This window comes from Microcaecilia unicolor, chromosome 2 (assembly GCF_901765095.1).
Source record: "Microcaecilia unicolor chromosome 2, aMicUni1.1, whole genome shotgun sequence".
Classification (NCBI taxonomy): domain Eukaryota; kingdom Metazoa; phylum Chordata; class Amphibia; order Gymnophiona; family Siphonopidae; genus Microcaecilia; species Microcaecilia unicolor.
In genome coordinates, this window is record NC_044032.1 from 450,790,144 (window position 1) to 450,805,959 (window position 15,816).

The 15,816-nt window shown below is 43.1% G+C and overlaps 1 protein-coding gene across 1 annotated transcript in view; it reads left to right on the forward strand.

Annotated features, from left to right (window-relative positions):
* The first annotated feature begins 7,693 nt into the window (after window positions 1-7,693).
* CPXM1 (carboxypeptidase X, M14 family member 1) overlaps window positions 7,694-15,816 on the forward strand; it is a 158,116-nt gene continuing 149,993 nt past the window's right edge. The window contains exon 1 of the mRNA XM_030190934.1: window positions 7,694-8,130. Coding sequence (XP_030046794.1) covers window positions 7,806-8,130 — 325 coding nt within the window. The 5' untranslated portion in view covers window positions 7,694-7,805. The remainder of the gene's footprint in view (window positions 8,131-15,816) is intronic.

Here is a 15,816-nt window from a genome sequence, read left to right on the forward strand (position 1 = left end):
CTGGAACAGGATACTGAAAGGGACTTGGCTTGGCTTGACCGGAGCAGGATACTGAAAGGGACTTGGCTTGGCAGGGAACTGGGACAGAACTAGCTCAAACATAGAGCAGGAGCAGAACCTGGCTCAAACACACAACAGGAAAAAAACTTAGCAGAAACAGAGCTCAAGAGCCAGGAAGCAAACATAGTAGGCAAAAGATTAAGCAGACTAAGGGAGGACAAACAAACAAAGAAGCAATGTGCTTACCAACATCCACAGCTGGAAGAGAAAGGCCAGGCAGATTGAGAGGCAGCAGACACACCTGCATAGCAGTGAGATAATTAGGGACAATGCTGGCTTCTACAGACTCTCAGAATTAACAGACAAGAACTACACAAACAGGAAACAGAATAGGGAAAACTGAAAACAGAAACAGAGCTTGGCTAAACACAGAGATTGGCTTTAAACACGGAGCTTAACTATAGCAAGAGTCAAAAGCAGGGCTAGACTAAAAGCAGGAGCCAAGGGAAGTCACACAGATACAGACACCAAGGGCAGGGTGTGGCTCTACAGCCAGGCTTACAGGACACATGGTTCAAAAGCAAATTCACAGAAACAAAAAAAAGCATACAGAAACAAAGGAAAGCATTGAAACACAGCATAGACCTTCAGGAGCAAAACACTTAGGAACAAAGCCAAGCATGGATATGATCTAAATAGGTAACACAAGCAGACTGGAGAGGTCACAGAGCTAGATAAGGAGAAACAGTAGGTCTGAACATAAGGGCACAGCCACAACCGTGACACTTCCACTTCTTTTTCTGCCTCTCCACCCAGATTTCATTCAATTTGACTAACCAGTCTTCACTTTCTTCTTTTTACTGTCTAACTAACATTTTCTGTCTTTTCCCTTAGCCTGGGTCTCCTATTCCCTTCCTCTTATTCCCTAGTCTTTCAGTAACTCTATCCTCTCCCCCTTCCATCCAGCATCTCCCTCCTCTCTCTGTCTCGCTCCCTCTTTGCATCCTTGTTACTTTCAACCACTTATCTAAATGTTCTTTACCATATCAACATGTCTATACATTATACACTCCCATATTTCACCAATCAATTTGTGTTCCTCCTTTCTTTTCCCAACAAAAGTTATTATTTACCACTCTTTAAATTTCCAATTCCATCTTACCAGTTAAGTCAGGGGTGGCAACCTGCTTAAACTTTATACTTCATACCCTTCATTTATTTTACTTTGCATGAGTCAGGACACCTTGGAACTAACAAAGGTGGTAACCTGCTCAGCACTTTACATATTTTTCTGCACTCCAGGGAACATATTTTATCATGTCCACACTTTATTACCAGCCCATGATGTTTTCTTTTATCCCTTGGTGATCAAAGAGTAGACATTTATTCAACACAAATTTTCAAACCATAATAACTTTTGTTTAAGCACAAGTTAGTAACTCAACATCATTTTCCCAATAGTATTGAACCGAGACATTCTTCCCTTTTCTCCAACCACCTACCATTTCTTCTTACATCCCCAGTGATTTCACAGTAAGAATCCTGAAAGGAAACTTTAAAACAATACAGGAACGCAAGACCTTTGAAGTCAGAATGATTGAATATTTTGACACCCAACAGACAGGACTTAACAAGGACCTGGGTTTTCTAGCCCATTATAAACCATAAAGTTGTATTTCTCTGTTTATCACCCTCCTCTCACCTATCCACACCCATCCTGTTAGACTATCAATGAAATGAAATGCTTTGATGTCCCCATGCATACCTCCTACCCACCCCCACCCTGCTAGACTGTCATTGAAATGCTTGGATGTTTCACTTATATATTCTATCAGCTAATACATTTGCTTATTTCCGATCTGACGAAGAAGGGCAACCTTCCAAAGCTAATCAAGAAATGTATTAAGTTATGTCCAATAAAAAAGGTATCATCTTATTTTCTTTTCCATGTTTTATTTTGTTTGATTTCTAATGATAACAAATAATCTGACAAATCTACCCATTTCTGATAAATGTCTTGAATATAATCCCTTAAGACCCCCCACTATCTCCTCAACACAGATGTAGGTGACCCCGTCCCTGGATTTAATTTTCAAAATTTGATGTCGCTTTTGCCAGACCTTGGTGACCTGAACTAACAGCTTCCCAGGTTTGTCCCCGAAATGATGAAATTTGTATTTTCAATAGAGCAAAGACCTCTGAACCTTCTCTTGTAAAACAGAATTCAAAGCCACTTGGGTAGCCAGGAAGTGCACCTTATTGACAGATGTGAGTGCATGAATATATGCTCCCTTAGCCTTACACAGGGCTCGCTCTAAGGTAATAATGCCCTGATTGATACATTTGTTTCAGATGCTTGTATAGACCAAACTGTCCCCACATAGGACAGTTTTAGCGATCTCCCAAAAGAGAATAGGATCCATAGCATGCTGGCCATTAGTTTGACAATATGTCTGGAAATCAGTCTATTGGTAGAGAGAGGATGGAAACCGCCATAGCCTAGCTTATTGATAAAAGGACTCCATCTGGAAGTCCACCCAAATCATGGAATATTCCGATATTTCCATCGGACCGATCTCCACTGTCAGCATATCAGAAAAATATTGGGCAGACATCAGGATGTAGTCCAACCTAGGAAAAGAGCCATGAGCTCACAATAAGAAAGGATAATCCAATAAATGAGGATGTAAAAGACACCATGGATCCTCTAAAACTAAAGATTTGCAAAAAGATGGTAGGGGACTTACTCGACTGCGGGAAGGAGCCACAGGGATGGCAGAACTCTCCAACGAAGGATCCATGACCAAGTTAAAATCCCCCAAAAGGTTGACCGAGGTAAGGGGTGCACAGCTGAGTCAGGTGTGCTAATAGCTGAGGATCAGGTTGGTTCGGCAATGTTAGCTTTAAAAAGAGGTATCTACCAGTGCTAGATTTAGCCAGGACTACTGCCGAACACTGAAGAGATCTACGTATGAGGACAGCAACCCCACCATGTTTACCCCCAGAGGAAGAATAGTACACTTCACCCACCCACCACAGATCAGTAGAGACTGGAACAGGAGCCAAACCACCGGCACTGCCTTCATAAGAGAAAATAGAGAGGAGCAGTAAAGAGATCTGCCTGAAGGAGCCAGAGGGGATTGAGGAGGGTTCCAGCAACATCTACAAGGATAAATATACCCACAACATCTGGGGAAGATCCCATATAAAAAGGACTTTGTGCTTGAAGGCTCACTGAGCCCTACTACACTTAAAGGAAGTATAGCAAGCTGGCTATCTGAGGAGCAGGATCTCAGACAGTGTACAATTAAAATAAAACTGTATCAGAAGCCTAAATCCAAGAGGAGCTCTATACTGAAACCAATTAAAAATTGTTAAGTGTTGAAACTATTTCTCTATGGAACTTTCATTTGTTCATACAGTTGCTACTGAATGTTGTCTCAAGTTTGTCAGAATACCAGTAAAAGTTTTAGTTTAGAACTTATATGCTAGCCTAGACTACCTTAGGGGTCCTTTTACTAAGGTGCGCCGAAAAATGGCCTGCGCTGGTGTAGACCTGTGTATTGGACGTGCGCAGATCCATTTTTCAGCGCACCTGCAAAAAGGATCTCTTTTTTTGGCCAAAGATGGATGTACAGCAAAATTAAAATTGGCGCACGTCCATTTTGGGCCCGAGACCTTACCACCACTCATTGACCTAGCAGTAAAGTCTCATGCATTAACCGGGCAGTAATGGTCTATACACGTACAATGCCGATTACCGCACGGTTAGCACTGCACACCAGAAAATTTCTGGCACGCTTAATGGACACACATAAAAAATGAAATTACCACCCGGGCCACATGGTAGCCGAGCTGCAGTTCAAAATTGACGTGCATAGGACGTTTATACGCACCTACATGGCTTAGTAAAATGGCCCCTTATTGAGAGAGAGAGGAGAGTGCTGAATAAGTAGATTGTGGTGCCAACCAGACTCCCAGCTCAAGCTGGTCCCAGCCCTGTCCTCCCTGATACTCACTGGGCAACAAGGGTTACATTTCTAAGCAGAATTATTCTGGAAAGTTGTTTAACCATCTGGACATCACAGGTTGCATTTATCAGATTAAAACTCAGAATATTACTGTATGACATCGAAATATCACCCCCTCATCAATCATTTACAAAAAAATGACATGATAATAATTTTGGCATTATTGAATCTCTAACCCAAGAAAGATTTCAAAGCATTTGACAATTTGACAGTCACAATATGATTGACGAATTTCACCTGGTTCACCAAAGACCCAGGCTGTAGCCACTAGTCAAGCATTGAGCTTTGTTGCCTTTCTGTAGCTGCGGTGTCCCCATCTCACCACAAGTGACTTATTGCACACTGCAAAAATTACTGCAAACCTCGACAGCGCGCAAACCATGATTGCTTGAACTGGATCAAGGCCAAAACCGGCACAAAGAACTCAGTTCACTGAACCTGAAAGTATGTTTGTATTTCTCTTTTTTTTTTTTCCGAACAACTGGAACCTCATTTGAATTTATACCCAGAAGTGAATGTCCAGCTTCTAGACAGATATTCCAAGGTAGTTGCAGGGCATTTACCAGTTGAATGCTGTGAGATGATTTCCAGGCTCACCTTTCTCAGCAAGTTGCTCATTCTGACAGCTCTGCAAAAAGCACCAAAACATTAAATGTGTGCCACAAACAATGAGAACGGTTTCCATGCCTGCCTAGCTACTGCACAAAAATGACTTCACTCCCACAAAAGAATCTAACTTTTCACTTGCTCCTTTTTCTGTCGTCTGGGTCACCACCATTTTCTTATATTTCATTTTTTAAATTTTATTTATCCAGTTTCTGCATCTAGACAATAAGCTAAGTGTGCAGTATTTTTCAGAAAAGAACAGAACTGAGAATATTATAATGCCTCTGTATGGACCCATGGTGTGCATGCTCCTTGAATGCTATGTACAATTTTGCTCTCCTTATCCCAAAAAAGAACTAGAAAAAGTACAGAAAATGGCAACAAAATGCATGGGGTAGTGTGTGGCAGATTCTTCAGCTTGGTGAAGAGATGGATGTAATAGAGGTTAACAAATTCATGACTGCAGTGGAACAGTTAAATAGGGAATGACATATTTTCCCTTTTACATACAGGGCTTTACAAAAGTGTTCACACCCTTGTATCTCTTCTTCTTCTCTGTAACTATTCTCACACTGCACTCAGGGCCCTTTCAACTTGTTTCTTTAATCAGTCAGTGTGGTTTGATTGACAGATAACTGACCACAGTTTATCTTGGTGCCTAAAAAGAAAACTCTTGCAAAGGTTCTCTGTAAAGATTTCTCTCTCTAGTATAGAATTTTAACAACATAATCACAAGTATGGGTCTACCTTGCTTTTTGTTTGTATTGATAGAGATGTCTTTTTAAAATGACTAAAGTTAAAAGTCTAAACTGACGCTTCCTGTGCCAATTAGCTGTGTTTTATACTGACATTATAGTAACTATAAAAAAAACCCGTAAATGCTAACCTATGGAACTGTAACAGAGACTTTATATGTTAAGACAAACTATTCCTTAAACTTCTTTACTAAGAGGCCCTCCTACAAACCCACGGGAGGGCTATCGCGCAGGTAGCATGTGTCAAATCAGCACTACCGCTGGGGTAGCGCATGCACCCTGTGGTAATTTCGAGTTTGGCGTGCGCTGAATCCCATGGTAGAAAATACGGGGGGCATTCCTGGCAGTAATCAACAGCACGGCCATGTTGGCGTATGCTTATGGTTACCGCATGAGTAGCGCATGAGTCCTTACCGCCAAGTCAATGGCTGCTGATAAGGGCTCAGGCCGTAAACAGGCACGCTCTAGTTTTCATTTTTGTGCACACCCATTTCCTGGCCCATTGAAAAATGGCCTTTATCCCAGCTATGATAAAAAGTATCCCGGCATGTGCCCAAAAGACGCGCTCACACTACCACTGGTCACTTTTTAACATGGCTTTGTAAAAAGACCCCTCTGTGACCAGAGTAACTCAAAAATAAGGTCCATGAGGTTACCTATTTCATTTTAAGTCTACCTTTCTCCAAGTTTAAAAACAATTTCCCAGCAAATTCTTACCAACGAAGATCTCTCTTCTTCTCTGGAACTGTTCTCACATCACTTTTTCTGTTTGTTAGAGTGTCCAGTTCAGGTCACATATACCTGGCAGGATTCCAAAGATCAGATAGATTCTATTCTGTTTAGCACTAGAGAAAAGCAGTAGCTTTTCACACGTCTACCTTAAAAACCGTTTAGGGACTTTTCCTCCAATAACTTGTCCAACCCTTTTTTAAACCCAGCTATGATAACAGCTTTTATTGTATCCTCCAGCAAAGAATTCCAGAGCTTCTCTGTGCATTAAGTGAAAAAATATTTTCTCTGATTTGTTTCAAAAGTTCTACGTAGTAACTTAATGGAGTATCCCCTAGTCTTTGTACTTTTTATATTTCTTAGAAGTTGAGAGTTAGACAAAAAAAAGTGGGAGGTTGAGCACGGATGCCAAAGACTGGAGAGCTGTATACTTGAAATCAAAGGTTTACTTGAGAAACATACTAGCTCAGGGCAAGTTCTATATTGCGTGTATTTTCAACTGAAAAAGTCCTGTGCAAGTGCTGTACCAAGAGCTCTGTAGCCATGATAACTTCATAGGATTGAATCACCAGTGGAAATTAAGTGGAGAGTCATAAGATGTACATGGCTTATTACTGTAAAATGTAGTAGCATTGTATTGTACCTGCATATAATGCGTGTAAACTGCTTTGGTTGTACCACAGAAGGGCGGTATATCAAATCCATGACCCTTTACCCTTTATGGTATTATTTATTGAATAAACCATTTTAAAACCCTGGCTTTAAGTGGTATATAAAATTAATAAATCAAATCAAATCAAGAGTTGGAAGGATGTCATTCTTGTCCAAGGCACCAGAGAAATACATCAATGGAAGAGTCACTGGTATACTCATATATCAGCCAAGAGATTCGCCAAGCACACGAGGACCCTTGAGAGTAGACTGGAGGTGTTGTGGAGTCTGAGAAAGCCCCATCATGCTTGTGAACTGTTTAGATGCTGGGTTTGTTTGATGGAAATATGTTTTTGTTGATTGATCACCATTTAACAAGTTTTTCAGTAAAGTCTATTAATGTTCAAAGAATACTAGTAATGGATATGCTTTTGCTTCTACACTCCCAGAAGAGGGTCTCTGGCCCTAAAGATCTTAAAAGAAAATGCCACTGCTGGAGTCACCTCAGAAGCCCTATAGGTTGCAGAACGGCCCTGCAGCTCCCTGATTTGCCCCCTCTTCCAGGCTTGATAATTGAAGGGGAGGGAGGCTACATATATATTCTGAATTTCTAGCCATTGTAGCATTAGGTGTCAGGGATTTTACAGTAACAAAACTTCCCTGCACATCATAGTTCATTGTACCCAGTAAAGTACTAAATGTCATTCACAGCAGAAACAATTTTCTGCAAAAGAAACACAAGATCTTGAACTGAAAAGTTCAGAAGCAGAATGAAAGCCTAGGACAATTTGTGAGCCCCACCACTCCTGAAAATATGGTACTTGAATTTCTATGGAATTCCCTGAAACAAAAAAAGGGGTGGGATTTGAAAGGGATATATGTACAGGCTGCAGCAGTTCCTAAGAGAGTAGTGGGAAAGAGAGAGAGCAGAAAAAGGAGTTTCGAACTTTTCACTCGGCAGTGTAGCTGCATCTTTTTACACAGCAGACACACACACATACATATCCACACTTGCACCTTGGCATCTCAGGATATGCAGTGGGTTTCGGTGATCGTGTCCATGCTTTTCAGCACAGTATGGATATCTCTGATGGAAGGATTCCCCTACAACACCACAGATATCACCATAACTAATACTTCTCCAAGCAATCAGACCGAGGCAGCGGACATGCAGCTAACAGGCACTGAGAGACCCCAAAGCAATCAGACCCGGGCAGGGGACGACATGCAGCCCTCAAGCACTGAGAGGCCTAATGGGACAGAACAGCCCATCATCTCCAGTACTCAAGACCCACATGAACCTATCCAAAAGGACAGGAGACTGAATTTCACTGAGGAGAAAGAAACAGCCAAGAGAGGTAACCAGGTTTGATCTTACTTTCTGCCACCCATTCTTATCTTGTCTAATTTTTCTGTGTTTTGGAACCTTTGTTCACTTTGGTCGCTTTGTTCTGGCCTGGCACAGAATGATAGCTCTGAGAACTTATGCACTCACTGCATGGCTTTGCAGTCCTGTCTTATATTTTCAGTTGCCCTTATTTTATTCTCAAAGAGGTTTTGAGAAAAACACACAAAGTAAGAATGAAGTATTAGAAACAGAAGGTCTGTCTGAGCTCAAGAAAGAGTTTTCTCATCTAATTAACATTCCCTCAAGTAAGTATAAACTGCACTTCCTTTGAGTTAAAGTCTTTGTAATGCTAAGTGTGTGCATTTTAATATAATTTGTTAAGTTGTATGAGGACTGTGCCATTATTTTAGTGTGTAGTATACTAATAAGAAAAAATCCAGGGGGGGCAAAAACCATCCCTGAGACTGTAATTTTTTGTACCCTTTCAGGGGAATTCTCAAAAGAGAAGGGCACCTATCTTCTGACACAAATTGGGAGATGGGCGTCCTTCTCTCAGGGTCGCCCGAATCGGCATAATCGAAAGCCAATTTTGGTTGCACTCAGCTGCTTTCTGTCACGGGGATGACCAAAGTTCACGGGGGTGTGTCAGCACTGTACTGAAGGTGGGACTGGGGCGTGATTAAGAGATGGCCGTCCTCAGCTGATAATGGTAAAGAGACGAGCATTTGGCTGACTTTACTTGGTCCATTTATTTTCATGACCAAGCCTCAAAAAGGTGCCTGAACTGACCAGATGACCACCAGAGGGAATCGGGAATGACCTCCCCTTACTCCCCCAGTGGTCACCAACCCCCTCCCACCCCCAAAAAAAATGTTTTAACATTTTTTGCCAGCCTTTATGCCAGCCTCAAATGTCATACCCAGCTCCATCACAGCAGTATGCAGGTCCCTGGAGCAGTTTTTTAGTGGTTACAGTGCACTTCAGGCAGGCGGACCCAGGCCCATCCCCCCCTACCTGTTACACTTCTGGTGGTAAATGGGAGCCCTTCAAAACCCACCTGAAACCCACTGCACCCACATGTAGGTATCCCCCGATCACCCCTTAGGGCTATAGTAGTGGTGTACAGTTGTGGGGAGTGGGTTTTGGGGGCTTGGGGGGCTCAGCACCCAAGGTAAGGGAACTATGTACCTGGGAGCAATTTCTGAAGTCCACTGCAGTGCCCCCTAGGGTGCCCAGTTGGTGTCCTGGCATGTGAGGGGAACCAGTGCACTACGAATGCTGGCTCCTCCCATGACCAAAGGGCTTGGATTTGGTCATTTTTGAGATGGGCGTCCTCGGTTTCCATTATGGCCGAAAACCGGGGATGACCATCTCTAAGGTTGACCATCTCAACATTTAGGTCGCCCATCTCTATGGTCGGCCTAAATGTTGAGATTTGGGCGTCCCGACCGTATTATCGAAACGAATGATGGACGCCCATCTTGTTTTGATAATACGAGTTTCCCCGCCCCTTCGCCGGGACGTCCTTAGAGATGGGCGTCCTCGTTCGATTATGCCCCTCCACATCATTTACATATACACATAATTCATAAAGAAATTTCAAACCTGATAACTGAGGGCAGGTCACACTTTATCTCAGGCACAATTAATTCTGCACACTTCTGCCTTGCAAACAGTGGCCCAGACACAGTCTTATATTGAAAGGAATCTGGGTTCAAGAGATGTTATGAAGTCCTCCCTCCTTAGCGCTTTGATAGCTGATTCAGTTTTGAAGGAACGCACTGGGGTTATAAATTACCATTATTTAATAATGAGAATAACTATCCTTCATTATATGCAATTATTTCCTTCCTGTTTCTTAGTATGATAAAAGGAATCATTTCATCCCCTCCCCCCACCCCGCATCTAGATGTACTCAAATAGGACTATCCCTTAAAAAGCTATTGTGAATTCCTAACTGAAGTTTCAACTAGCTAAAAGGCACTGCTTATATTCCAAGATGTTAGGGGGTTGGGACATTTTTGCATGCAAGATATATTTTCCAGGCAGCAACCAACAAGTTGGAGGTCTTGAGCTGATATTTACCTTGGCTGGCTCGGCTAAAAGCCTGTGGGTAGAGCTTGGCTTATTAAGAATTTATCAACAACTTCCTGTCAAATAGGGCTATTGAATGTATTTGATTTCAGCTGCATGAAATTTAACTAGCACATGCTATCCAGAAAAGCAGGCAATATTCACTTTCTTTTGCTTCCTTATCAGTACCCACGCCTACTCCCTCGCCTTCTGCCTGCCCTCTGTACCAAAACTGTACCTTTAGAGTCATAGGGCCCTGTTTACTAAGCCACACTAGAGGCGGGTTAGCATTTTTACTGCACGCTAACCATTAGCACGCACTATGTAGGCACCCACAATATTGCTATGGGCGCCTACACACTTAGCGCATGATAATTTTGTGCATGCACCAAAAATGCTAGCACGCCTTAGTAAACAGGGCCCATAGTATGTGTGAGGTGATTTCTATGACATTGATCTCTATCCATCACAGAGTTCATATTCTGGCAAAGATGACACCTTAAAATAAACAGCAGAGTTCCATCCATTTTTTTTTTTAGAAGGAGATTCATTACAAAATGTTTTGGTATTTTTAGAGGTGAATTGATACAGGGTTTGTGGTCTGTGGCTTATGATTCATGGCCTAATTGGTCATTTACTAGGCTGGTATATTGCCACCAAAAGTTGCACTGTTTGTGATTTGCAGATCAGTAAACTTTTCAGCTAAGGGATTGCCATGTTCATATACACAGTATGAACAGGACTGGCATGATCCTTTCTTTCCGTCCTTGCTGTGAATATACATTGGCCTGGAAAGAGGAGGAGGGAATACACTTATGCCACAGCAGAAGAAAACACTGCAAACTTCTCTGGCCAAAATATTATTTCCTGGCTGCCAGGGAAGGATTTTGTTCATCTCAGAGAATGTGAAATGATCCACCAAAGCAATTCACAGTTCATATTCTGTACAATGTCAGGGATCCAGCCATTTCCAGATCATGAACATCAGGTTTTGGGTTTATTATAATTTGACATTCCATTAATTGGAATACTGTCTCAGCAGGTAGGCAGTAATAAAAAGTGTGAGAAGAAGGAAGGAAGGAATAAGAAAAAGTAGTTACACAAATAAGAGTTAGGAATTAAGTATGCAGGAGGGTCCAGGACTGAAATCAATCCCAAGGCCCCCTTTTTCCGGCCCATGTATTTGGCGGTCAATCCTCAGACACCTCCTCAAACAATTGTGTTTTTAGACTACTCTTGAATCAGGTGAAAGAGGTACTGAGCCTACAGTAAAGACAGGCGTGGGACCCGTCACACAGAATATGGCATGACGAAAGGCCTAAGATGCCTAAAAGAGAAGATAAGTAGGTTGTGTTTTGCTGATCAAAGTGTCCTTGAAGGTGAATATGGTATTAGGTAGCCATGAGTAATGGATCTTAAGAACCAACATAAGAATCTTCAAATGGATTCTAGATGCAATCAGCAGCCGATGTTCAGTGCAGAGCAGTGGGGTTACTTGGTCACATTTCCTAGCGTGGACTTTTACAAAATTAATTTCAGGTGTCTGGACACAACTAGGAGAGAGTTTCTAAACTAGCCCCTGGGGAATTTAACAGTTTCCATGCTCCAGAGTTGGCCTTGACATGTAGGCAGCCTTCCCCAGACTGGATTTAGCCACAGTCCCCAGAGGATGAAGAGGAGGAGGAGAATACCTGAGACATGGAACCCCAGCACCACCAAGGACATGAGCGGAGAGTGGCAGCAAGGAATACTTTAATTCAGAAGCATTTGTTATTAGTCAATGTATTTTTATTTATACTGACCTTTTACAAAAATCAGTGTTTGCAGGGGTACCCAAGGCCTTGTACAGCTGCTGCTGCTGCTGCAGCCTTTTCACATGAGCATTGCAGTGTATTGTTTTTATATCTCAGGCCATTTCAGGTCTCTGAAATGGTTCCTACCTTATCTGCCATTTCAGAAGCAAGGCTTGTAGCTGGTGCTAGGAATGGAAACACTGCAAGTAGAGGTACTCTGGGGGTTGCAAGGCTCATAGGTGATTGAAGGAGTAGGTGACAGATGCAGTTTACCGATCCAGTATCTTAACCAATAAGCATTCCACAATGGTTGTGAAACTAAGGTCAACCCTCAAGCCCAAAATCTGTGAAACTAAGGTCAGCCCGCAAGCCCAAAATCTCCTCTATTAGCACTTCATTCTGCTCTGTGAGCTTTTCAACATCTCACAAGAAATATGATCTTCTCTGGTTCAGCCCAGGGCGGTCTATGGGGAAAGGAAATTCAAAGGGATTCAGGGCCATATACAGAGAGTCATCACAGGGTTTCATTTGTATTAGCTCATAGGGCCAAAAAGCAGGCTATTTTCAAAAAATACAGTTGCATAATGGTAGAGCCAGCCTTGTCCCAGTCCTCTCTTCATTATAGGTAGGAAACAGAGGTATAGGTGAGTGTCACACATAAAAATTTCTTGTACAAACCCTGTGAGCAGCAGACCAGGATTTGACCACAACAACAGCCTGTTACTGCTCTAATAAAAGGCTGGCCAATGTAGCAGCTATTTAGAAAAGATTCCAGAGGTGATCCAGGAATTTGTTGATCAATAAGCCTGATGTCAGCACCAGCCAAAATGGTAGAAATTAGTGAGCATATACATAGGCATGGATTAATGAGACAAAGCCAACATTGATTTAGTGAAGGGGAATCTTCCCTCACCAATCTACTACATTTCTTTGAAGGAATAAATACACATGTGGATAAAGATGAACCAGTCAATATTGTGTAACTAGATTTTCAAAGGCATTTGACAAGGTACCTCATCAATGACTCCTGAGGAAATTAGAAAGTCATAGGATAGGAGGTAGCATCCTATTTTGGATTAAGAACTGGATAAAAGAGAGAAAACAGAGAGTAGGATTAAATGGTCAGTATTCTTTATGGAAAAGGGTAGATAGTGGGGTGCCCCAGGGGTCTATACTGGGACTGCTGCTTTTTAACATATTTATAAACTAGTATAAAAGGCCCATTTCGGTAGGCAATGAAATGGGCGCTAGCAAGGTAATCCCCCCTCCCTCCCTCCAGACCCCCCTCCATCCCTCCCTCCCTCCCAAGTACCAGACCCCCCTCCCTCCCTCCCTTCCGAGTTCCAGACCCCCCTCCCTCCCTCCCGAGTTCCAGACCCCCCTCCCCTCCCTCCATCCCTCCCAAGTTCCAGACCCCCCTCCCCAGACCCCTCCCTCCCTCCCTTCCTTCCTTTCCTTCCGTCTGAGTTCCAGACCTCCCTCCCTCCCTCCCGAGTTCCAGACCCTCCCAGTTCAAGGTCCCCTCACGCCCCTACCTCCCTCCCTCCTTCCCACTTCAAGGCCCCCTCACGCCCCTCCCACCGAGTTCCAGACTCCCCCCTCCCTCCGATTTCAACACCCCCCCGTGTTACTGACCCCTGGACCCCCGTGCCGCGACCCTCTCGACCCCCCCTTCCCGCAGAAAACCCTCCTCTGCCGCCATCGCCTACCTGTGCTGAAGACAGCCAAATTTCTCTTCTCGTCTGCACCGGCGATGCTTGTTAAATGATCATCTGTTGAAGTTTCTGTGCGTGCGTCTGATGTCAGACGCATGCACAGAAACTTGAACAGATGATCATTCATCAAGCAACGCCCCGGAGAACAGCAGTTTGGTTGTCGTCAGCACAGGAACGCAACGGTGGCGGGGGAGGGTTTTCGGCAGAAAGGGGGGGTCAAGATGGTCGTGGCAGGGGAGTCCAGGGGTCAGTTACGCGGAGGGGGTGTTGAAATTGGAGGGAGGGGGAGTCTTGAACTCGGTGGGAGGGGCGTGAGGGGGCCTTGAACGGGATGGGAGGGAGGGAGTGACGTGTGTGGGGGGGGGGGCGGGGGTGTTGATGTTCTTCGAGTGTGGGGGGGTGCTTTGGTGATGCGCTGGGGGGGGGTTCTGTGTTGCCCCGCTCCCTTTCACTTGCTCAGAACTGGCAGGGAGCGGCACACTGACAGCTGATTCCCCTTGCCTTGGAATCAGCTGTCAGTGACGTTACTGATGTCAATGTGTTCTAAGCTGCCTAGCAGACCACCTTCGAGGGATCCATGGTCCCAGGCAGGTTAGAACGTTGGAGATGAGTATTATTATATAGGATGATATAGAGATAAGAATAACTAGTATGCTAATGACACATAGAGGGGCATTTTTGATATGACGTCTAAATGACACCAGAGATGTTTATTATTATTATTATTATTTATTGCATTTGTATCCCATATTTTCCCACCTTTTTGCAGGCTCAATCTGGCTTACAATGTATCGTTCTTGGTGGAGAACAGTAGAAATTATATCATAGTGTTACATAAAGACCATGAATGACATAATAGTATATAGAACAAGCAGATATATGAAAAAAACTGTCCTGCTATTAGGTAAAGGTGGAGATGTGTCACATTTACATGTGTTGATCTTTGTGGTATGCCTTTTCGAAGAGGTGGGTCTTCAGAGATTTACGAAAGTTCGTTAGTTCATAAATCGTTTTTAAGTTGCTTGGCAATGCATTCCATAACTGTGTGCCCAGGTAGAAGTTCGACACATGCGTTAGTTTGTATTTTAGACCTTTGCAACTGGGGAAATGAAGATTAAGGAACGTGCGGGATGATCTTTTAGTTTTTCTGGGTGGTAAGTCTACCAGGTCTGACAAGTAGGCTGGGGCATCTCCGTGAATGATTTTATGAACTAGTGAACATATCTTGAATATGATACGCTCTTTAATCGGAAGCCAGTGTAGTTTTTCCCTTAGGGGTTTAGCACTTTCATATTTTGATTTTCCGAATATAAGTCTGGCTGCGGTGTTCTGGGCGGTTTGGAGTTTCTTGATGATTTGTTCTCTACAGCCAGCGTATAGTGCATTGCAGTAATCTAGGTGACTAAGCACCATTAACTGTACCAGGTTGCGAAAAATAGTCCTTGAGAAGAAAGGTCTTACTCTTTTTAATTTCCACATTGAGTGGAACATCTTCTTGGTTGTAGTTTTTGCGTGATTTTCAAGTGTAAGGTGTAGATTAATGGTAACTCCAAGAATTTTCAGGGTGTCCAAGACGGGAAGGGACAGGCTTGGTGTGTTTATGGTGGTGAATTTACTCGTGTTGTGTTGCAAGGTGAGTATAAGACATTGTGTTTTTTTCTGCATTAAGTTTCAGCTGGAATGCATCCGCCCATGAATGCATGATGTGGAAACTTTGGTTGATGTCATCGGCAATTTCCTTTATGTCTTGTTTAAACGGGATATAAATTGTTACGTCATCTGCGTATATGTATGGATTGAGGTTTTGATTAGATAATAGTTTGGCCAAGGGTATCATCATTAGGTTGAAGAGAGTCGGTGAGAGGGGGGATCCTTGAGGAACTCCACATTCAGGTAACCATGTGGTTGAGGTAGTCGAGTTAGATACCACTTGGTATGATCGTGTAGTTAGGAAGCCCTTGAACCAATTGAGAACGTTGCCTCCAATTCCAAAGTACTCAAGGATGTGTAGCAATATTCCGTGATCGACCATGTCGAAAGCACTGGACATGTCAAATTGTAGAAGTAGTATGGTGTTGCCAGTTGCGATCGCTTGTTTAAATTTAGTTAGGAGAG